This window comes from Ceratotherium simum, chromosome 12 (assembly GCF_057802395.1).
Source record: "Ceratotherium simum simum isolate JZ-2026a chromosome 12, ASM5780239v1, whole genome shotgun sequence".
Lineage (NCBI taxonomy): Eukaryota > Metazoa > Chordata > Mammalia > Perissodactyla > Rhinocerotidae > Ceratotherium > Ceratotherium simum.
The window spans coordinates 66,833,108-66,852,629 of record NC_141911.1 but is presented as its reverse complement, the minus strand read 5'-3'; the positions used below and the strand labels follow the sequence as shown (position 1 = coordinate 66,852,629).

Genomic DNA, 19,522 nt, shown 5'->3' with positions numbered 1-19,522 from the left:
TGCATTTTTGGCATGCTTGGCAAAAGCACGCAGGGACACGCAGGGCCCACGGTGGATTGCCTTTCTCAACAATAACCTAAACATTAGCTATGTAAATACACCTGTCACACCTACCCAAGAAGTACTCTGTCAACAGCTACATTAGTGGAAGAAGAAATCAGAAGTTTCCACGGTCTTGCATTTCCAACTGTAGGAGCTTCACTCTTTTCAAATAGCTGTACAAAAAACAAAATCACCACTGCCAGCAAATAACTCTTTCCTGCTCCAAAAACACCTAATTATTTTGAAGGAGGAGAAAAAAATAAAGGCAATATCATAATTAAATTTCTGAAAGCACAAGAAATATTTCATCCACCTCTCTCCCTCTTTCATTTAGTTAATTTATTCAAAAAACAATTGAGTGCCCAGCACAAGGGATAACTGGATAAATAACCAAAAAGACCTCCACATTTAATGAGACCCTAGCCTACTTAGAGAGATAGACAAAGTAAAGGAACAATGAGAGAATAATACCATAGGTAACATTGTTATGGTATCAGAGAAAGAGCATCTCTCTCTGCTTTGGTGGAGATGGGAAAGCTTTCTAAAAATAAGAGGCAGCAGAACTCAAGTATTCCAGAAGAAGATCTCCAGTCTGCTTAAAAAAAAGGTCATTCAGGCCTATTTTGTCCTCAAAATAGGACAAAAAGCAGGACTGACTTTGGAGTGGAGGCCAGAGGAAATGAGCTAAAGAAGTGCGAGAATCCAGATACAAGCATTAGCTCTGAAGAGGAGAAAGCAAAGCTCCTTCACTGGGACAGAACCAAAAAGGTAAGACTAGGTTCAAACATGTAAATCGGAGAAGAAAGGCAGGACACTGGAAGGAGCTTCTGTTATGAACTCCATTTCATGTTTTAGAGGCAAGATCAGTATCAGAGAGAGTGGAGCAGGGGCAAGTATGGGGTTATGAGAAGAACGAAGGTTTGGAACAGCTGCTGGGAAGGATGGAAGAGTGAGTTGATAGGAAATACAAGGCTTTGCTGGTCAGAGTTGAAGTCCACTGTAACAGAAAAACATGTAGACATACAGAACAGGTCTGGGTACTTTGATATGAATGTACAATGCTACTCATTCATCAGATATGCTCCCTATTCTCCTGTTCAGGGTGGACAGTTGTGCTCTCACCTAATAGTTTACCAAAGTAGGTTCAGATTCAAAAATCTATTCAGAGTTATTCTGGAAATCTTGTTTGACTACGAAATTACAAATGAGCAGACTGAGTTACAAAAGTTTATATAACAATGTATTTACTAGAACTGTTTTCTTTCTCGCTTCTTACCATGTATGATGGTGATAGGGAGGGTATGGGTTCGCTGTTCCTCCACTTCTTCCACGCTTTCGTGTGAGGCCATCATTTGAGCTATCTGAATCAGAGCTGTAGCTTGATCCTTGTTTAACTTGTGTGCCTGAATTAACTCACTAGCTAACTGCAACGTTGCTCTTAGACTGAGGAGTTCAAATTTTGTGTTGATATTTGAGAAGGCTGGTGGGATAAATTTTCTTTTATTGACTCTCTTGTTGCTAACTGGAGTTGATGAAGACCTAGTAAAAGGGCAGGAAATAAAATCAAAGAAAAACGAAGCACTTTTGAAAAAGGTGAGTAAACCTATTCATAACTTAGCGTTCACTTTATAAGCAACACAGAGAACATTTTTTTACAGGCACAAACGGATATATACAATTTGGAGGAGAGTGGAAAAGAAGAGAACTAACATTTGTTGAATACCTACTATGCGCTGGCACTATCCTAAGTATTTTACATGTTATTTGATGTAATCTTCACAACAACACTAGGAAGTAGTTAATTATCTCAGATAAAGATACAGACATATTAAATTATTTTCCTGAAAAGCAAACAGCTATTAAGTGGTATACTGACTTTAAAGCCCATGTTCTATTACATAAAACTGAGATAATTAATATAGCCTCTATTTCAGGTAAAACTGCAATAAATAAATTTGTTTTATTTCTCTTTCTATAAAGACTAAATTCATTTCAAAGTAGATAAACAACATAATGGAATCATAAAGATATTTATTTTTTATCTAGGACTTCATTATGGTGAGAAAATGAAACACCACAAGACAGATCATAACATTCCAAACTAGAAAGTAGACTTTTTCTATTATTTTAATGAATTTAATATCATATCACTTCCAATTTTTAAAAAAGGGGCATAGTGCTTGAGAAATTACAAACGAGGTAAAGGTTATGTCAAGAAACAAAATTAGTATCAATATACATACTGAATTCAAGCTGCAAAATGATTCTTTTAAATGTTAAATAATCTGTGGCATAAAAATACACATGAATAAAAAAATAAAATCAACACTCAAAAGATCCTTAAGAAATTATTCCTTGACAAAGGGAAAAAATTTGCAGTAACATTTATTAGCCCCAATTATAAATAAATAGATGGATGGATGGATGGATGGATGGATGGATGGATGGATGGATGGATTGATGGGAAATGATGCATATTTCCCTCTCTCTTTTTATTTTTAACTAGTGACTGACAGTAACCTCATAATCTCTAAAAGATAATTAAAATTATTTGGCAAAAATTTATGTAACATACTTTTATTGCATTTTCATATTCACATCTAGTCACGATTTTGGAATGCCAAAGACCCAGAGGTAAATAGCGACTTACATTGTTAACAGATTCTGTGTTAGAGGCAGAGTAGCTGGAGTAAAGTAGTCCTGGATGTTTTTCAAAGTGGTCAGCTCTGTGCTAGCATTACAAACCAGTAACGCATGGACCACTACTGTAGAGAGGATGCAGAAAATGAACATTTAATGTAAATAAAATGGACCACAAAAAAACACTATTAAATGTTCATAGAACTCAGAGTTCAGCTACTGAATACATGACATAAAATAAACCCTTATGTACACACAGACGTCCTTTTATCCATTCAACTACTATACTATCTGCTCATTCATGCTTTATATATGGGTGCCCATACACTGCATAACTTAAATCAAATCTGGACTTCCACACATCAGCTGATGAACAAGAACACCTGTTCTGAGTTAGAGCGTGGTGCACTGCTTGACAGCCAGCAGTCCCCTTTATCAGCATACTGCCTTGCCATACATATTGCTGCACAATAGTATTTGTGTAATTTTTGAACATTCTCTTGCATTTCTTCCTCAATTATTTTAGAGAAATATATGAAAGGTAGAAAACTAGAATGTTAATATTGGTGAGGAAACAACTGCAACAAATATGAAAATACGCATATGAAAAGTGACAAACGTTCACTTAATTAGGCTCTTATTGGACTCAAGATGGTTGACTAGGTTTATTGGAGTTCTGAAAGAAAAAATCGAAAGTTAAAAATATATATGAAATACTTGAAGTAAGTCATTAAACGCTGTCTTTAATTAGTTATGGACCAAAATTTGACCATCAGAATTTATTCCAGAGGGCCGGCCCCACGGCTTAGCAGTTAAGTGCGCACCCTCCGCTACTGGCGGCCCAGGTTCGGATCCCGGGCGCGCACCAACACACTGCTTCCCTGGCCATGCTGAGGCCGCGTCCCACATACAGCAACTAGAAGGATGTGCATCTATGACATACAACTATCTACTGGGGCTTTGGGGAAAAAAAAAGGAGGAGGATTGGCAATAGATGTTAGCTCAGAGCCAGTCTTCCTCAGCAAAAAGAGGAGGATTAGCATGGATGTTAGATCAGGGCTGATCTTCCTCATAAAAAAAAAAAGAAATGGGGCCGGCCCCGTGGCTTAGCGGTTGGGTGTGCGCGCTCCGCTGCTGGCGGCCCGGGTTCGGATCCCGGGCGCGCACCGACACACCGCTTCTCTGGCCATGCTGAGGCCGCGTCCCACATACAGCAACTAGAAGGACATGCAGCTATGACATACAACTATCTACTGGGGCTTTGGGGGAAAAATAAATAAATAAAATTAAAAAAAAAAAAAAAGAAATTATTTGAGAAAATTCTTATTTATATATTTAATGGTTACATTTTTAAAAATCAGGTATATATCATGTAAAATTCAACTTTAACAAAATACTTAAGTGAGGGGTCAAGATTTTATTATATTGTTAACCCTCCGGGACTTGAACTGCTGAAATATTTATATATTCAACTTTCGTACACATTTTCAGGAACAAATTGAATACGATAGGAAGAAGGAGAGGTGGATGCTTTTTGATGACTTTAATCAAACAGTCCCACACAAAGTTAGCATTCTCGCTCACAGCGCACCTCATGTCTATCATTCTTTTTTAATACAAATTCATATGGGCATGGTAATACTTACTGTTAGTGGGCCAATTAGAGGGGAAATAACCTTTCAAAGGTAGTAGCTCCACCTCATTGAAAGATGATGGTCCAAAGAAAGCACTACATGCAATAAAAGTATCCAGTTCAAAGTCTAGGGTTTTTGAAACGACCCAAAGATCATCTGAAAAGACAAACATTTTTTAAAGGACTCAGAACTACACTCAATCCAAAGCTGCTTTGGATTTCTTAGATACTTAGTCCTACGCTATTTCTCAAAAACCAAAATTGGTTATCATCATCTATAAGATTCCATCCAAACTAAGACCTGAATACATAACACATAACATTTCATTTCTACGTTTTTAATTCCATCAGTTTTACATTATTAAAGTTATTTTTATAATTATTGAAAAAATAATGTAGGGCCGGCCCAGTGGCACAAGCAGTTAAGTGCGTGTGCTCTGCCGCGGCAGCCTGGGGCTCGCCGGTTCGGATTCTAGGCGCGCACCGACGCACCGCTTGTCAAGCCATGCTGTGGCAGTGTCCCATATAAAGTGGAGGAAGATGGGCACAGATGTTAGCTCAGGGCCAATCTTCCTAAGCAAAAAAAGAGAAGGATCGGCATCGGATGTTAGCTCAGGGCTGATCTTCCTCACAGGAAAAAAAAAAAAAAAAAAAAACCAAGAAAAATATATAAGAACTATAAATAAGATTACAAACAACACAATAGTAAAACGGCTAAGAAGAAACATATAGAGCCAATAAACACATGAAGAGCTGTTCAACATCATTGGTGAGCAGAGAAATGCACACTAAAACCACAATGAGATCCTTTTACACCCATTTGAGTAGGTGGGGCCACAGGATAGTAGGAGTATACACTGATGAGATACACTTTAGAAATCAGTTTGGCACTACAGCATGAAGGCATGTGGGGCATTTTCAGAGCCTGTAACATACAGCATTTTTATTCCTAGGATTATACCCAAAGGAAACTCGCACACATCTACAAGAGAGTACAAGATTATTCAGAGTGCACTGTTGCCAATGGCACAACGTGGAAACCAAAATGACCATCAATGGAAGAGTGAATGAATGAACTGTGGCATATTCACAAAATAAAATGTTAGCAGTCAAAACAAGTAATCTAGAATCTAGATTTTAGATCAACATCAATAATATGTATACATTGCAGCAAAATACTATTAAGTGAAAAAGATAAATTCAAAAAGATTACATATAGAATTATATCATTTTAATAATGTCTTAAAAACAACTAAAAAATTAAAATTTAAAATATGCTCTTTAGAAATTCATTTATATAAACCTATATACAAAGGAAAGCAAGATGTTGATGAACACAGGGATCAAAATGATAATTACTTTAGATTAGGCGAGACCACCAGATGAGTTAGTGGAGTTACTTTATATTAAATGCAGGTAGCTATAAAGCTACTAGATTTTGCTTTGGTTTGTGGATTCACATTTATATTATTTAAAATAACTAATTAAATAACTAAAGCAAACTAGGTGAGGACCAATGACAAGAGTAGGTCATGAAACCAAAGATAACGATTAATCCAATTTAGTGCACCTAAGGTCCTTAGAAAAACAATTTTTTAAGGATTTTACTTCCAAATTTACAAAATTTGGGGTCCAGTGTTGTCAAATTGTGCAGACAATGATAAAAGTATCGATAAACTCATTACATTTTGAGTTTATTTTTTGTTCTCTCTTTTTTTTTCTGCTGGGAAAGATTCACTCTGAGCTAACATCTGTTGCCAATCTTCCTCTCTCTTTTTTTTTTTTTCCTTCCCAAAGCACCAGTACATAGTTGTATATTCTAGTTGTAAGTCCTTCTAGTCCTTCTATGTGAGCCACCGCCACAGCATGGCTACTGACAGAGGGGTGGTGTGGTTCCGAGACTGGGAACTGAACCCAGGCTGCCGAAGCGGAGCGCAGTGAACTTTAAGCACCAAGGTCATCAGGGCTGGCTCTCAGTTTATTTTTGATATTAGGTCAAAGTACAGTTGAATCAATATACTTATTCATATGATGCCAAGAACTTAGTGTGACTTTTTTAAATAAAATTAAAGTTTTTGGTAGCCTTTAATAAAGTTTTTTAAAAAGCTAAAATTTTAAAATGTGCTTTTTAGAAATAGTCTAATTTATTAGACTATAATAATTGTATTATATTAATTATTGTGAATTATTATTCACAATAATATATACTATTAAAACATACTTTAAAAAATATCTTCAATATAAAGAATTTACAGAGCTGCACGTAACTGAGATACAAGGCTAGACTCAGCCACCAACATGATCAGATCAACCTACCTTTGCTATAAGTTGAAGAACTTTCCTTCCGACTGAGCTTAAGATAGAGCTTGCTTTTAGGTTCATTACAAAATTCAGGATTTACAGTAGTAAACTTCTTTAGTTTGCCATACCGTTTTCTTTGAAAATCAAATCCTTTTCTGCAAAATGAGTAAAAAACAAAAATAAATTTGAATATTAAGATACAAGTTTTTTATTGAGATATAATTGACATATAACATTAGTTTCAGGTGTACAAAATGATTCAATATATGTATATATTGCGAAGTGATCACCACAATAAGTCTAGTTAACTAACATCCATTACCACACATAGTTACAAATTTTTTTTCTTGTGATAAGAACTTTTAAGATCTACTCTCTCAGCAACTTTCAATATACAATACAGTATTATTAACTATAGTCACCATCCAGTACATTACATCCCTATGACTTATTTATTTTATAACTGGAAGTTTGAAGGTATAAATTTTTTTTAAAAAATTTTAAAATACAGTATGAAAAGAAAAAAACCAGGATGTGTGTATGTTTATATACTTTCATACATGTATACAAAATAAAAATATACTGTGTCAAAGGAAGAAAACAGCAACCCTTACAGAATTATCATTAGTTTTAAAAGAGATAGAGACAAGAAAGTATCTAAAAGATAGCGTACCTCAGTTCCTATAATTGTAAAATGGGAATAATAAATTATCCTCATTATTTCCACATCTTATAGGTTATAATGATGATTAAATGAAAAAATACATGCAAAGTGCTTAGAAGAGTACCTGGCATATATAAGCTCCCAATAAATGTTGTTGTTATTAAATTACCATGCAAACGCTCATTATATTTACTTTTTGGGTAATCCCACTTTTTAAAACATATTTCTAAAAAGTAGCATTCTATTATCCTATAAACTACATAGTTCAGGCTTGTAAAGGACCACTACCTATTATCCTGCATTGATAAAAACTATTCTTATGGTTTGTTCGATAGGGTTTCACTCAGGATTGTGACTATATATAAAAATGGTTACAAAAACAGCATTCTTGCCAGTTACCCTGACATTGCTGATACTGCTTGATGTTTAGAGGGAGCCAAAAACAGCTCTAGGGAATTATTCCCATTTTAGAGTTATAAAAACAGAGGTACTCTATCTTTGAGATACTTTTCCTATCTCAGTCTCTTTTAAAATTGATGATAATTCTGCGAGGTTATTATTTTCTGATATAATTAGAGGCAATTATTTGGTACCATAAAACATACCTCACCAAAAGCTGGCATTCCTCATAGAGGGGTATCTTTTGACTTCTTAAGTACAAGCCAATACTCTTTATATCACTTAAAACCATGCTAGGTAGAGATTCTTCCTGTGTTAAATATCCTGGGGTTACTTCCTCAAGCCACTTGAAAAATTTACATCGGTCAGCTTTGGGTCCATCACAGGTATAAAAGAGACGACCCTAAAGGGAAAAAGATATTCAACTTTAGTGAGAAAAAGAATGTTTTTATTTTTTACTGTTTTTATATTATGTATGTCAAGACTAAGGCTGCTTGGCATTAATGTACTCCAATAAATTAGTCACCATACAACATAAACTTTTTATTAATTTAAACAATAAATTAAAATTTAAAACCACCTACTTGTCCATGTACTTTCTCTTTATCAAAAAATATTATTCTGAGAATATAAACTTATTTGAAAAATAAAAATTACTGTTTTTCTGATTTAAAATGTTCACTACAGACAACCTGAAAGCTACCCAGAAACAACTACAAGGATATCTTTTGCATTTCTTTCCAGCTTTTTTTCTCATTCACGTAAGTGCGCGTGAGCACACACACGAGGATACACAAGCGTGTAGCTTCTTTTTTAGAAAAAACTCAGATAACAATACATTTTCTACTCTATAACCTAACCCTTATACCCAACAACATATTATGAGCATGACAACCATGTCATCAAATAATCTTAAAAAGAAAAAAATACTTAGTGGCTCTATAATATTTTATTCTATGGTTATATTATTTATGAATTCTTGCTTTTGACAATTAAATTTAAATCCAAGCTTACATACTCCACTAATGATGAAGTAGAATATTGCAAACAATGGAAGAAAACTGTATTATTATGAATGAAAGTACAGTCCTACAAATGAGTACAAACCATCAATCAAATACATTTTACTAACTTGACTTCTTCCATAATAATGTTATTAGCGATACAAATTAAATCAGTAGGCTTTTCTATTCCCTTGGCTTTATCTGTTACTCGTACTGGGGATCACATAGTTGACTACTTTCAACCTTCACTTCCTTCAGGCTCATCTCTGCATTCTCTAAGGCCTCAGGCTGGGACATAATCCCTTCTCAGTGCTCTCACTGTGACTTGGGAATATCCCTCCTACTTTATCAATTACAGTATTATATAAAATTTCCTTTTATGTATCTCTCTCCATCCACTACTACGCAATAAGTTCCTAAGCAACTTGAAGGTTGATCTGAACTCATATTTTTGTATCTTGGAACACAGATCATCTTTCAATAAAAACTTATTGAGAGTTTACTATATGTCAGTTACTAATTCCTCAAGTAGAAGGCCCCTAATCAAGACCTACTCTTTAACTAAGCTTGGCATAAAGCAGTGAGTACCTAAACTTTTCATAAGACAAGTATTTGGTGGGGCAACGGGAGGGAAAGAGGGAACAATACCTTATTTGGACCTTCCTTTTTAACCATGACAAGTTTTGCAGGTTGATGATGATGACAGGATGGCACATTATTTTCTACATTTTTCGGTTTCTCTCCTTTTGATGATGTGTAAAATGTTATGTCAACTTTTGAAAGAGCTTTGTGCAACCTCTGTGCCAACCCAAAGAGCAGTATATTTAGATGTTCTACCAAAAAAAAGATAGATAGAGATGAAAATTAAATACAAAATAATTTTGTGTTCGTATCACATATGTGCTGTTTGTTAGCTAAATTTGAAAATAGCCTTTTAACAGAGTAAACCGTAACTTAATACTAATTAGGTTACTAATTATATATACTAACTGTATATATATAATATATAATACTAATTTAAAAAACGTGTATTTTTTAAAGGCAAGTTTTGCCCTTGCACAACAAAACAACCTATCAAAACTAATCACGTATCATGCTTAAAATTTCCTACTTAATTTAACAAAACCATTTGTAACACTTCCAGTTTAAAAAAAATTAAAAACTATTAATTTGAAATGAATAATACTGTCATTTCCCACTTTTAAAGCTCAATTTTGATCTGAAATTGGAATGTATGTTACTGTCAAAAACTGCAGTAACCATATGGAAAATAACAAGTCTCAAGTAGAGCACTCAATATGAAAATTCACAATATAACATATTACACTGTCTCACAGCTATACTACTTACATTAGCAATCAATCATAATAGAATAAAAAGATAACAGTCATACCTATGAGACAAGATGTAAAAATCTGCTTATAATGAGCAGGTGACTGAAAAACAGCTGGTATGTGAATTTGCCGTTGGGGAAGATAAACAGATTTTATTTTCTGCCCACTTGGGAAGCATAGCTCAGAGCCATTTATTTCCTGAAATGGAATAATTCAAGTTATTATAACAACTCCAGAAAAATACTGGTCACTAATGAGTAAATTATTTTCTATACATATGCTTAAGAAATTTCTATACATATGCTTAACAAATTTTTCTTTGGATTTCCAGAGTGCTTGAAAATCATTTTCTAATTTTATTTTATTTTATTTTATTTTTTTTTTTTAAAGATTTTATTTATTCAGTTTTTTCCCCCCAAAGCCCCAGTAGATAGTTGTATGTCATAGGTTCACATCCTTCTAGTTGCTGTACGTGGGACTCGGCCTCACGTTGGACGGAGAAGTGGTGCCTCGGGGCGCTCCCGGGACCCGAACCCGGGCCGCCAGCATCAGAGCGCGCACACTTAACCGCTAAGCCACGGAGCCGGCCCTCATTTTCTAATTTTAAATGAGAAACTAAGCATAGCAAGAATGACTATGCATGGCACTTTTAATCATAAATAAGACTAACTTTTCTTGTCTGCCCCTCAATAAGTTTCTAAATACTTTTTGCTAGGAAAAACTTAACTGATGTGAATGATCATCATGGATCTCTATTTCTGGTTACAACTATAATAGAAATTATTCAGAATCAGTATGTAATAAGATGTACCTTTATCCTAGTAATGATCTGATCAGCAAAACTGAGCCGACAGTGAAGAAGGAAAACAATCACAGTAACAGTAGCAGTGGCAGGGATGGGTGGACACAGGTGGAGCTATAAGTATGAAATATCTACTAAGTGTCAGAGACTGCACCAGACACTTTCACTCAAACACATAATTTCATTTAATGCTCACAACTACCAGGAAAGATTTTAAGTTAGAGAAGATGTGACTGTAGCTAAAGTTCTGGAAAAGTCTTAAAAACCAAAAAAAGCCATTGGCTCCCAGAGTAAAAGCATTGCTCCCATATGATTTTGATAATTTTTTTGTTGAAATTCAGACAATAAGTATTAGAAAACGATGCACCGAGACGTTGGTACATTTCCTCACCTGTAGATCTCTTGTTACACTGCAGTTGGAGCAGGCAGACTTTCCTAACACATTATGAATCTCCTCAGTCTTGGAAATCTGCTTTAAATTCAAAGAAAGTGCTTTCTTTCTGGAAACCAAATCCTGATTGCTAAAACCCTGCTGCTGCTGATGAAGCATGCCTTTTATCATTTGCAAATGCACAGGGTCTACAGAGCTCTCACTCACAGCATCACCCTGTCCTTCACCTCTGTCACTGAAGTGCATCCCGGAAACACGCACAGCAAAGAAGCCATCTGTCACTGTCTTATCAACTCTGCCTGGAGCAGTCAGGTTGCACTGGGGTATGTTCTGATATTTCAGCCACTTGCTTTGAGCAGATAGATCATCAAGAAGTGAAACATCCCCTGGAGTCACTTCCCTAGATTCTTTAGAGAAACAAGTTTCACTGTGGTCCTCAGGCCCAAAGCTACAAGAAAGAACCGCTGACGCTTCACACAAGTTGAATATGGGGGAACCAGAAGACTCTTGCCTGTTACAATTGATCCCATATGAACAAGAACCTAAGTCAGGTGGCCCATCAGCAGGTGGCAAAGTAATAAGTGGAACTCGGGTTCTACTTACGAGCGGAAGCCTCTGAAGGTGCTTATTCTCCAGAGAACTGGATTTTCTCATTACTGGAAAAAAAAAAAGCTGATTAAATAAAAATATATTACGATCATCACCCAGGCTTTAGAAAACAGTGGGTATCTATACAAAAAAGCAAAAAGTACCAACTTGCCTTGCCAAAAAAACATATAATCTTATTTCTTTTTTTAAAATAAACAAAAACTTACTCGTTTTAGTCTCAACAAAATAAAGATTACAAAGCCTAATTAATACACTCTGAAAATTTTTTAAGGTTGATGAATTTGAAATCCTTCTTTTTCTTTTCCCCTTAGCTAAGGATTTTTCCCCCGACAATTACTACATTATATTTACATAGCACTTAAGTCTTCAAACTACTTTACAGCCAAGAAGGGATTCATCATTCTCATTTTACAGATGAACTTAATGAGGCCTAGCGGTAACATGACTACCAGATAGCAGAGTCGGGACGAGAACTCAGAACTAATTTTTTGTTCTCAACTTTATATTCTCTCCCCAGACAATGAATGAAGTTCATGGTTCATTTATCCGACTATGTGATTGTAACTTCCTCTATATATTTCTTACACTCATGAATTAATATGTTGACCTTCAGGGTAAAAAAGATTTTTAGCTTTATTTTGATCTATTGGTATGTGATAAGAGTTCAATTCTGGTAAACTCAGATTATGGCAGATTTGGGCTGAGTTTTATAATTCCTTTTCTCTGTCAGCAGCATTAGTAACAGATATAGTCCTAAAAATGTAAAAAGCAATAATATTTTTTGAATAAATAAATGAATGAATCATATTGCATGGCAACTACATAAGCTTAAAATTTTTATCTGACAATGCTGTGGTTTCCTATTTTATAACAAGGTACCTTCTTGACAGAGTTTCTATTTTCTTGGAAATAAACTCTGGAGATCACTGGGGAAGGCAGCAGAGCAGTAGGTGAGCCAATGGTATTCTTTTATAAAGCGTTAGGTCGTAATTTTAACAAGTCGATCAAGTAACACTGACAGAAACGTTAAAATCTCATTAAAGAGTAAAAGATTCACAGTGTAACTATGAAAATCATCTATTATTCCACTATCACTTCACTTGCGGTAGATACCCACTCCTTCTATACTGTCTGCTCCCTACCTTGTTTCCTCTACAACCACACCCATTAAATCTTCTCCAACCCAACTACCCATTCACATTACAAAGTTCTTTTTTTTGTGTGAGGAAGATCAGCCCTCAGCTAACATCTGCCAATCCTCCTCTTTTTGCTGAGGAAGACTGGCTCTGGGCTAACATTGTGCCCATCTTCCTCTACTTTATATGGGACGCGGCTACAGCATGGCTTGCCAAGCGGTGTGTCGGTGTGCACCCGGGATCCGAACCTGGGCCACCAACAGCAGAGCGTGAGCACTTAACTGCTACGCCACCGGGCCGGCCCCTCAACGTCCTTCTTTTTTTATGTCATCCACCTACGACCAAAAAAATTCCCTACAATTTCACCCCTCACCCAACATAACTTCAGAATCAGAGGAAGATACACTAATAAGATTACAAAAGAGAAGAAAAGAAAAGTTAGTGGAAGGGATCCTACAGAATGTACTATACTTATCAAGAAGCAGGAAATTACTCAGAGGGAAGAGACAAAATTTATGCAAACACAGAGGCCTGAGAACACAATCACAGCAGCAGCAGTTGAAGGGTCCCTGATATTGCCAGGATCCCAAAGCAAAAAAGGGGAAACTAGGAGGCTATGCTAAGGTCGACCAATGGTGTCAATCAGACATTCACATGAATCATCCCCTTGGGAGGGAGGGGGCTACCGAGCGGCCAGGCTCTGGAGCTACAGCTGTGAGAAGTGTGCAATGGTAGAAGACACTTTCAGTGGTCTGTGATGAGAAGTTGAGAGGAGAAACGAGAAGGAACTAGAGAGCTAGGAGGGAATATTGTATTTGGAAGTAAGAGCCATCTGTAATAGAAAAAGTCAAAAGGAAGAAAGGGTGTGGGAAGGCTTCAGGGGGTTTGACACTGAATCTCGTTCCAAGATATTTTTAGTTAGTAAAAAATCTCTCAAATAAAAAACTTCATTTTACACGGACAGATAGATATTAGAGCAATATGGTAACAATTGTCTACGTTGAGAAAGTGAAGATCACCAGGTAAAGTTCTTGCTTTCAGGGACTCCTCAGAGAATTCTAGCTTGAAGTCTTCATCTCTTGAGTTCAAAGAAAAAGTAGAAACAGGGCTCAATGTTGAGATCTTCTGTTCTGGTGACGTCACCTATCCAGAAAGAAGAAACAAAGCTACAAACCAAAACCTTCTTATTGCATTTTCTCCCTACAATTTGAATGAATTCTAGTAATCTACATTGTAAAAATAACGCTTTCGAGCACATTACATAGAGCTATAGCGGGGCAAAGATTCTTCCCAAAGGGACAGGATAGAATAAACTCATTAAAATCAACAAGAATAATAAAAAGTGAAATGTAGAACATAAAACCGGTTAGATTTATTCGAAATGGGCCAGATTCTGATCTGGATTGATCTGGATTATGGGGATTTGGTTCTGAAGATCAATTCCCAGTCTAAGAGGCTCAGGCTAAATCAGATCTCTCATGCTTAGAAGCTGTGAGGGTAAAATTCCTGCAGACCCAAGGACTGAACAGCTTTCTCTTATGTGCTCAGGTCTAGGGTTTGATCTAAACTTCAAGATATTGCTCCCAAATGGAGTGAACTTTTTTGATATACTCCAGACCTGAACTGTCATATTATTCACCATGCTATTCTCCTTAGAACAGTAGTTAATTCTGCTGCTGCTTCCAGAAATTAATCACCTTAAAAATCTAATATGATGATCACATTTAATACACATATTTGTATGAGAACAGAATAAAAGAATAAAAGTTTGGAAGAATACACACCAAACTATTACCAGTGGTTTCTAATGGGGGTAGAATTAGGGGGAAAGGGTGCTTTTACTTGTAACTTTATACACTTCTGATTGGTTTGAACTTGTTAAGATGTGTTTGTGTGTGTATTTCTTTTTTGAGTGAATCACAACGAAGATAAAAGTTTATATATAAATTTTAAAGCATTTTCTTGATTAGCCACTTGATTCCAGATACTGTGCTAGGAGCTAAGGAGGAGAAGATGAATACTCATGGCCCCTGCACTCAAGGGGTTCAGTCTAGTAGAAGAAACAGACAAACAAATGGGAAATTACAATTCAATCATCACCATAATAGTTTTACTCTATTATCGAGGTCTTATTATGCGTCCGGGACTGTTCCAAGCACTTTATATTTTTAACTTATTTGATCCTTACCACAACCATATGAGGTGGGTACTCTCATTTTCCTTATTTTACAACTGAGGGAACTGAGAAATAGAGCAGTTAAGCAATTAAATTCGCTTAAATTCATCCAGCTTATAAGCAGCAGAGTTGAGATTCAAACCTAGGCAGTCTAGATTGCATTGCCCCTTCAATAAAAATAACAATAGGCAATACTGAGTGTTATACCCTGTCCTCATAGTACAGTCTCTACAAACCTGCCAGAGTTCTTTCCAAACGTAAGTTCAATCATTATTACTCCTCTCATTACAACTCCAATGGTTCCCAGTATCTCTCAACATACAAGGAGGCTCTTACAACGTCCTAGGCAGCTGCCCTGCAAGATCAGGCCCCTCACCTCCTCTCCAATCTCACTTCCTTCCCCTCCCTTCACTCATTCACTCACTCAATGGCAACCTCTTGGCTGTTCTACAAATTGGCCAGCATTCTTCCACCTCAAAACCTTTGCACTTGCTATTCCCTGGGCCTGGAATGCTCTTCCTCCAGATAGCTGCACGGATCTCTCTCTTCATTCAGATCTCTACTCCAACGTCACGTTATCAGAAAGGCCTTACTTACTTCATCTATACGGACAAAACAGAACTCTACCCCCATCTGCCCTCCCTATCTCCCTTACACAGCTTCAAGTTCAACATAGCACTTACAACCCTCTGAAGGACTTTATATTTATTTGTGTTCTAACAGAAATTACTCTGCCGTTTCATCACTAAAATAACGGTGGTTGTTGATAAACTTTCTTCGTCATGTTTAAAAAAATCATCCAGTCTTAAGATTTTTATCTTTTCAGATTTTAAGATTCATTTCTTATAAGACTACCAAAATTTTTTACTGCCAACTATTAAAACTTTGTTTACATTATACCTTATTTGCTTCCCATGAAGTCCTCTCTGCTGATTTAAAACTATAATCCAGATAATGATATGAATGTTCTGAATCTTTAGGAGGGAAATCTAAAATTGCTGTGGGGAAAAAAAGGATGGATCTTACATAACAGTTTGTTCAATGTCAAATAACTTTTTAATGTTATATTTTACTCACAATTTACTTACGTTCATTTTCAAATGAGTCCTTATTAGACTCAGCTATCACCTGAAAATTGTCTTCAATATTAAAGTTAGTACCTTCTTTTGGAAAGTTTTCTTCATCTGGGAACTAGGAAACAGAGATCCATTTATCAGTTTATTTAGTAAAAAAGAAGTGTGTGTGTACATATCTATATCTTTATATCTTTTATTATCTTTCTCTCTCTATATATATATGCACACACAGTTTATGGTTATAACTTGAGACAGAAAAATAGAAAGCTACATGTTATGAAGCCAATTCCATTCAGGGAAAGCAGAGTACATAATATTTCATCAATTCTTACGACTCACATTGCCTACATTTTAACATCTTTGAAATAGGGATGCACCTTAAAAGGGATGGCATTTTTACATCTCTCTACCACAGACAACAGTTGTGACACAGTTGTCATTGCCTGCTTATGTGCAATTACATGCAAATTAGTCACGCTGTTCATATAACGATGACTTAAATATGAGTTTGTGCTTTAATATTAGCTATGTTAAATAATTTTGCTGTTTAAATGTCTTCAAAAAGATTACACTATGACTTAGCACTGGACAAAAAGTATTGTGTTCACAGAAAGGCAAGAAAACAAAGCTGTGTGATATACAATAAAAACCTATGCCCAAATAAATCTAAAAGATTTCTTTCAAAATAAACATAACATTAAAAATCTAAGTGAAGGTGAAAAAGCTCTGGAGATCTGCCTCATAACACTGTAAATATACTTCACATTACTGAACTGTACACATGAAATGGTTAAGATATAAATAAAATTGTAAATTTTATGATGTGTTTTTTACCACGATAAAAGAAAATTTTATTAAATAAAAAAGTCTAAGTGATAAAGCATTGTGTAATGTTAATTGACTGCTCTTCTTTCTTGGTATATAATATAATGGTGCTTCTTACAATCAGTGACAGTATCTTAGAATTTGATGAAATATAGAACATTTTTTAAAGTTCAGAGACTGCTCAGTGCAAGCAATCTGTCATACTTGTTCCAAAAAGCTCTTATCTCCGTGGTGGGTCTAGTCATTTTGCCCCAGAATATTTTTTTATACACTCAGGATATAAAACACAACCATACTGATGTATGTGAAAATAATTAGAAATAAAACAAATGGACATAAGTTTCTTTTTCAATACAGAGAATTTATTTTCCTCTCAAAAAACATAGGAAACGAGAAACAGAAACATCTTTTATCTTTGATGAAACTAAGAAACAATGGTAACTCTGAATAACGATACAATATTAAGAGGATGGGGGGCCAGCCTGGTGGCGTAGCGGTTACATGCGCACGCTCCACTGCAGCAGCCCGGGGTTCACAGGCGCGCACCGAGGCACCGCTTGTCAGGCCATGCTGTGGTGGCGTCCCATATAAAGTAGAGGAAGATGGGCACGGATGTTAGCCCAGGGCCTATCTTCCTCAGCAAAAAGAGGAGGATTGGCATTGGACGTTAGCTCAGGGCTGATCTTCCTCACAAAAAAAAAAATATTAAGAGGATGGGGAAAGAGCACAGACTTGGCAATATGGAAGAAAGCCAAACTGAAGTAAGCCCAATAAGAGGTAAAACAATTGACCCCAATAACCATGGAAATGCTTAGGAACTGGAGTCCAAAAGAGCTGCTGAAAAAGGGATACAATGAGCCAAAAACATTTGATAAAAGTTCTAGAAAGAGAAAAACTAAGAAAACAGTGGGGAGGAAATTACCAAAGAAACGATTTAAAAAACATCTTTATAGGACTGGTGGCCTTGTATCTGCAAGATGAAAAGACTCACTGAGTACCCAGTACACAGTATTAATAAAACCTGAAGGAAGGAAGAAACATCACCGTGAAATTTCAGAACACCAGGAATAAAGAAGAGATGCTAAAAACTTCTAGAAGGAGAAAGCACTGTTAAATTTAAAAAGAAAAAAAAAGCAGATCATATCCAAATTCTATACTTAGCCAAACTATCATCAAGCATGAGAACAGAATAAAAACATCTCAACATGCAAAGTCCCCCAAATTTTATCTCCCATGCCCTCTTTCTTAGGAGGTACTCAAGATGTACTCCAGCAAAAAAGAAAAAAAGACATGGCGTTCAAGATACAGGCAACCCAAGCTAGGAGAGAGGCAAAGGCATGGCAGGATGTGAACTATATGGTCAGATTGGAGCAGACAGATGGAGGACCTAGGAAAGAGGGCCTAGGAAAAATATGGAACTAAGAAAGATCATCTGATAAGTTTGTGTGAATTCCTTTATTGAAGAGTATTTTATAAAGCTTTTAGAGGATGTAGGAAATCTTTACCCCAATATTCAAAGAACACTAAGCAAATTTTAAAAACTGGGACAATTATAAACCAAGAAAAAACCCAAAAATTATAAAAGAAAGAAAATGTAACTAAAGTATACTAATTGGCTCAGTAGTGAAAATATTAAAACATTTATAATAATGAAAATGCTGAATATCTACCTAAAAATTATGATATAGCTATAATAGGAGTCTGGGAGAACATTAAGAAGGAATTCAGATATAACTTATTTTACTTAACACAGCCACTGTAATCATTAGCTCTTGCTAAAGATAGTATACAACCATGATAACAATTAATGAAAGCATCAAAATTTATTAATAAAAAGCACTAAATTAAGACTTAAGAATTCTGGGCACCAGAAACCATAAAAGAAAACACTAATAGATCTGATTACATAAATATTAAAATTTTATTTCTGGAAAAAATCATAAACAAAGTCAAAACATTAATAAATTAGGAAAAATAACAGTTAATTTTTTTAATTAGAAATTAATTAGAAAGAAGTCCCACAAATCAAATATACAAATAATATATAGAGAACATCTATATCAAAACTATAAAACATTACTGGGAGAAGGTAAAGGAGTTTGAAATAGAGGGATATATTATCACTATATTGAAAATATATCAATAATATTGTAAAAATGTCAATTCTCCCCACATACAGACAATGAAATTCCAATCAAATCCCCACCATGGTTATATGTATGTATGGAAATTGTTAAGCTAAATCTAAGTGTATATGGAAATGCAAAAAGCTAGGAACAAGGTGGGAGGATTTAAAGATACATGAAATGCATATTTTATAAGATATAAGACTTCTAAAACTACAGACCAATGAATCAGAATAGAAACCAAAAACAGACCTCAAATATACGGACATGTGATTTATGGCAAACTGGGCAATAAAAAGAAATGGAGAAAAGAGAGCCTTTTCAATAAATGGTGCTGGGTCAACTGGATGTCCGTATGGAAAAT

At 35.5% G+C, this 19,522-nt stretch overlaps 1 protein-coding gene across 8 annotated transcripts in view; it reads right to left on the bottom strand.

The window, feature by feature from the left end:
- Positions 1–19,522, bottom strand: part of ZGRF1 (zinc finger GRF-type containing 1) — a 61,070-nt gene that overhangs the window by 15,606 nt on the left and 25,942 nt on the right. For 3 of the 8 annotated variants that reach the window (XM_087437718.1, XM_087437716.1, XM_087437717.1), the window contains 12 exons: positions 16,220–16,322; positions 16,032–16,129; positions 13,975–14,098; positions 11,211–11,866; positions 10,077–10,215; positions 9,332–9,516; positions 7,886–8,082; positions 6,632–6,771; positions 4,329–4,472; positions 2,693–2,807; positions 1,319–1,581; positions 115–274 (listed from right to left, as the gene is read on the bottom strand). In XM_087437718.1, coding sequence (XP_087293844.1) covers positions 115–274; positions 1,319–1,581; positions 2,693–2,807; positions 4,329–4,472; positions 6,632–6,771; positions 7,886–8,082; positions 9,332–9,516; positions 10,077–10,215; positions 11,211–11,866; positions 13,975–14,098; positions 16,032–16,129; positions 16,220–16,322 — 2,324 coding nt within the window. Of the gene's footprint in view, positions 1–114; positions 275–1,318; positions 1,582–2,692; positions 2,808–4,328; positions 4,473–6,631; positions 6,772–7,885; positions 8,083–9,331; positions 9,517–10,076; positions 10,216–10,828; positions 10,934–11,210; positions 11,867–13,974; positions 14,099–16,031; positions 16,130–16,219; positions 16,323–19,522 lie in introns of all 8 variants that reach the window. The other 5 variants (XM_087437722.1, XM_087437719.1, XM_087437720.1 and 2 more) reach the window with 4 other exon arrangements.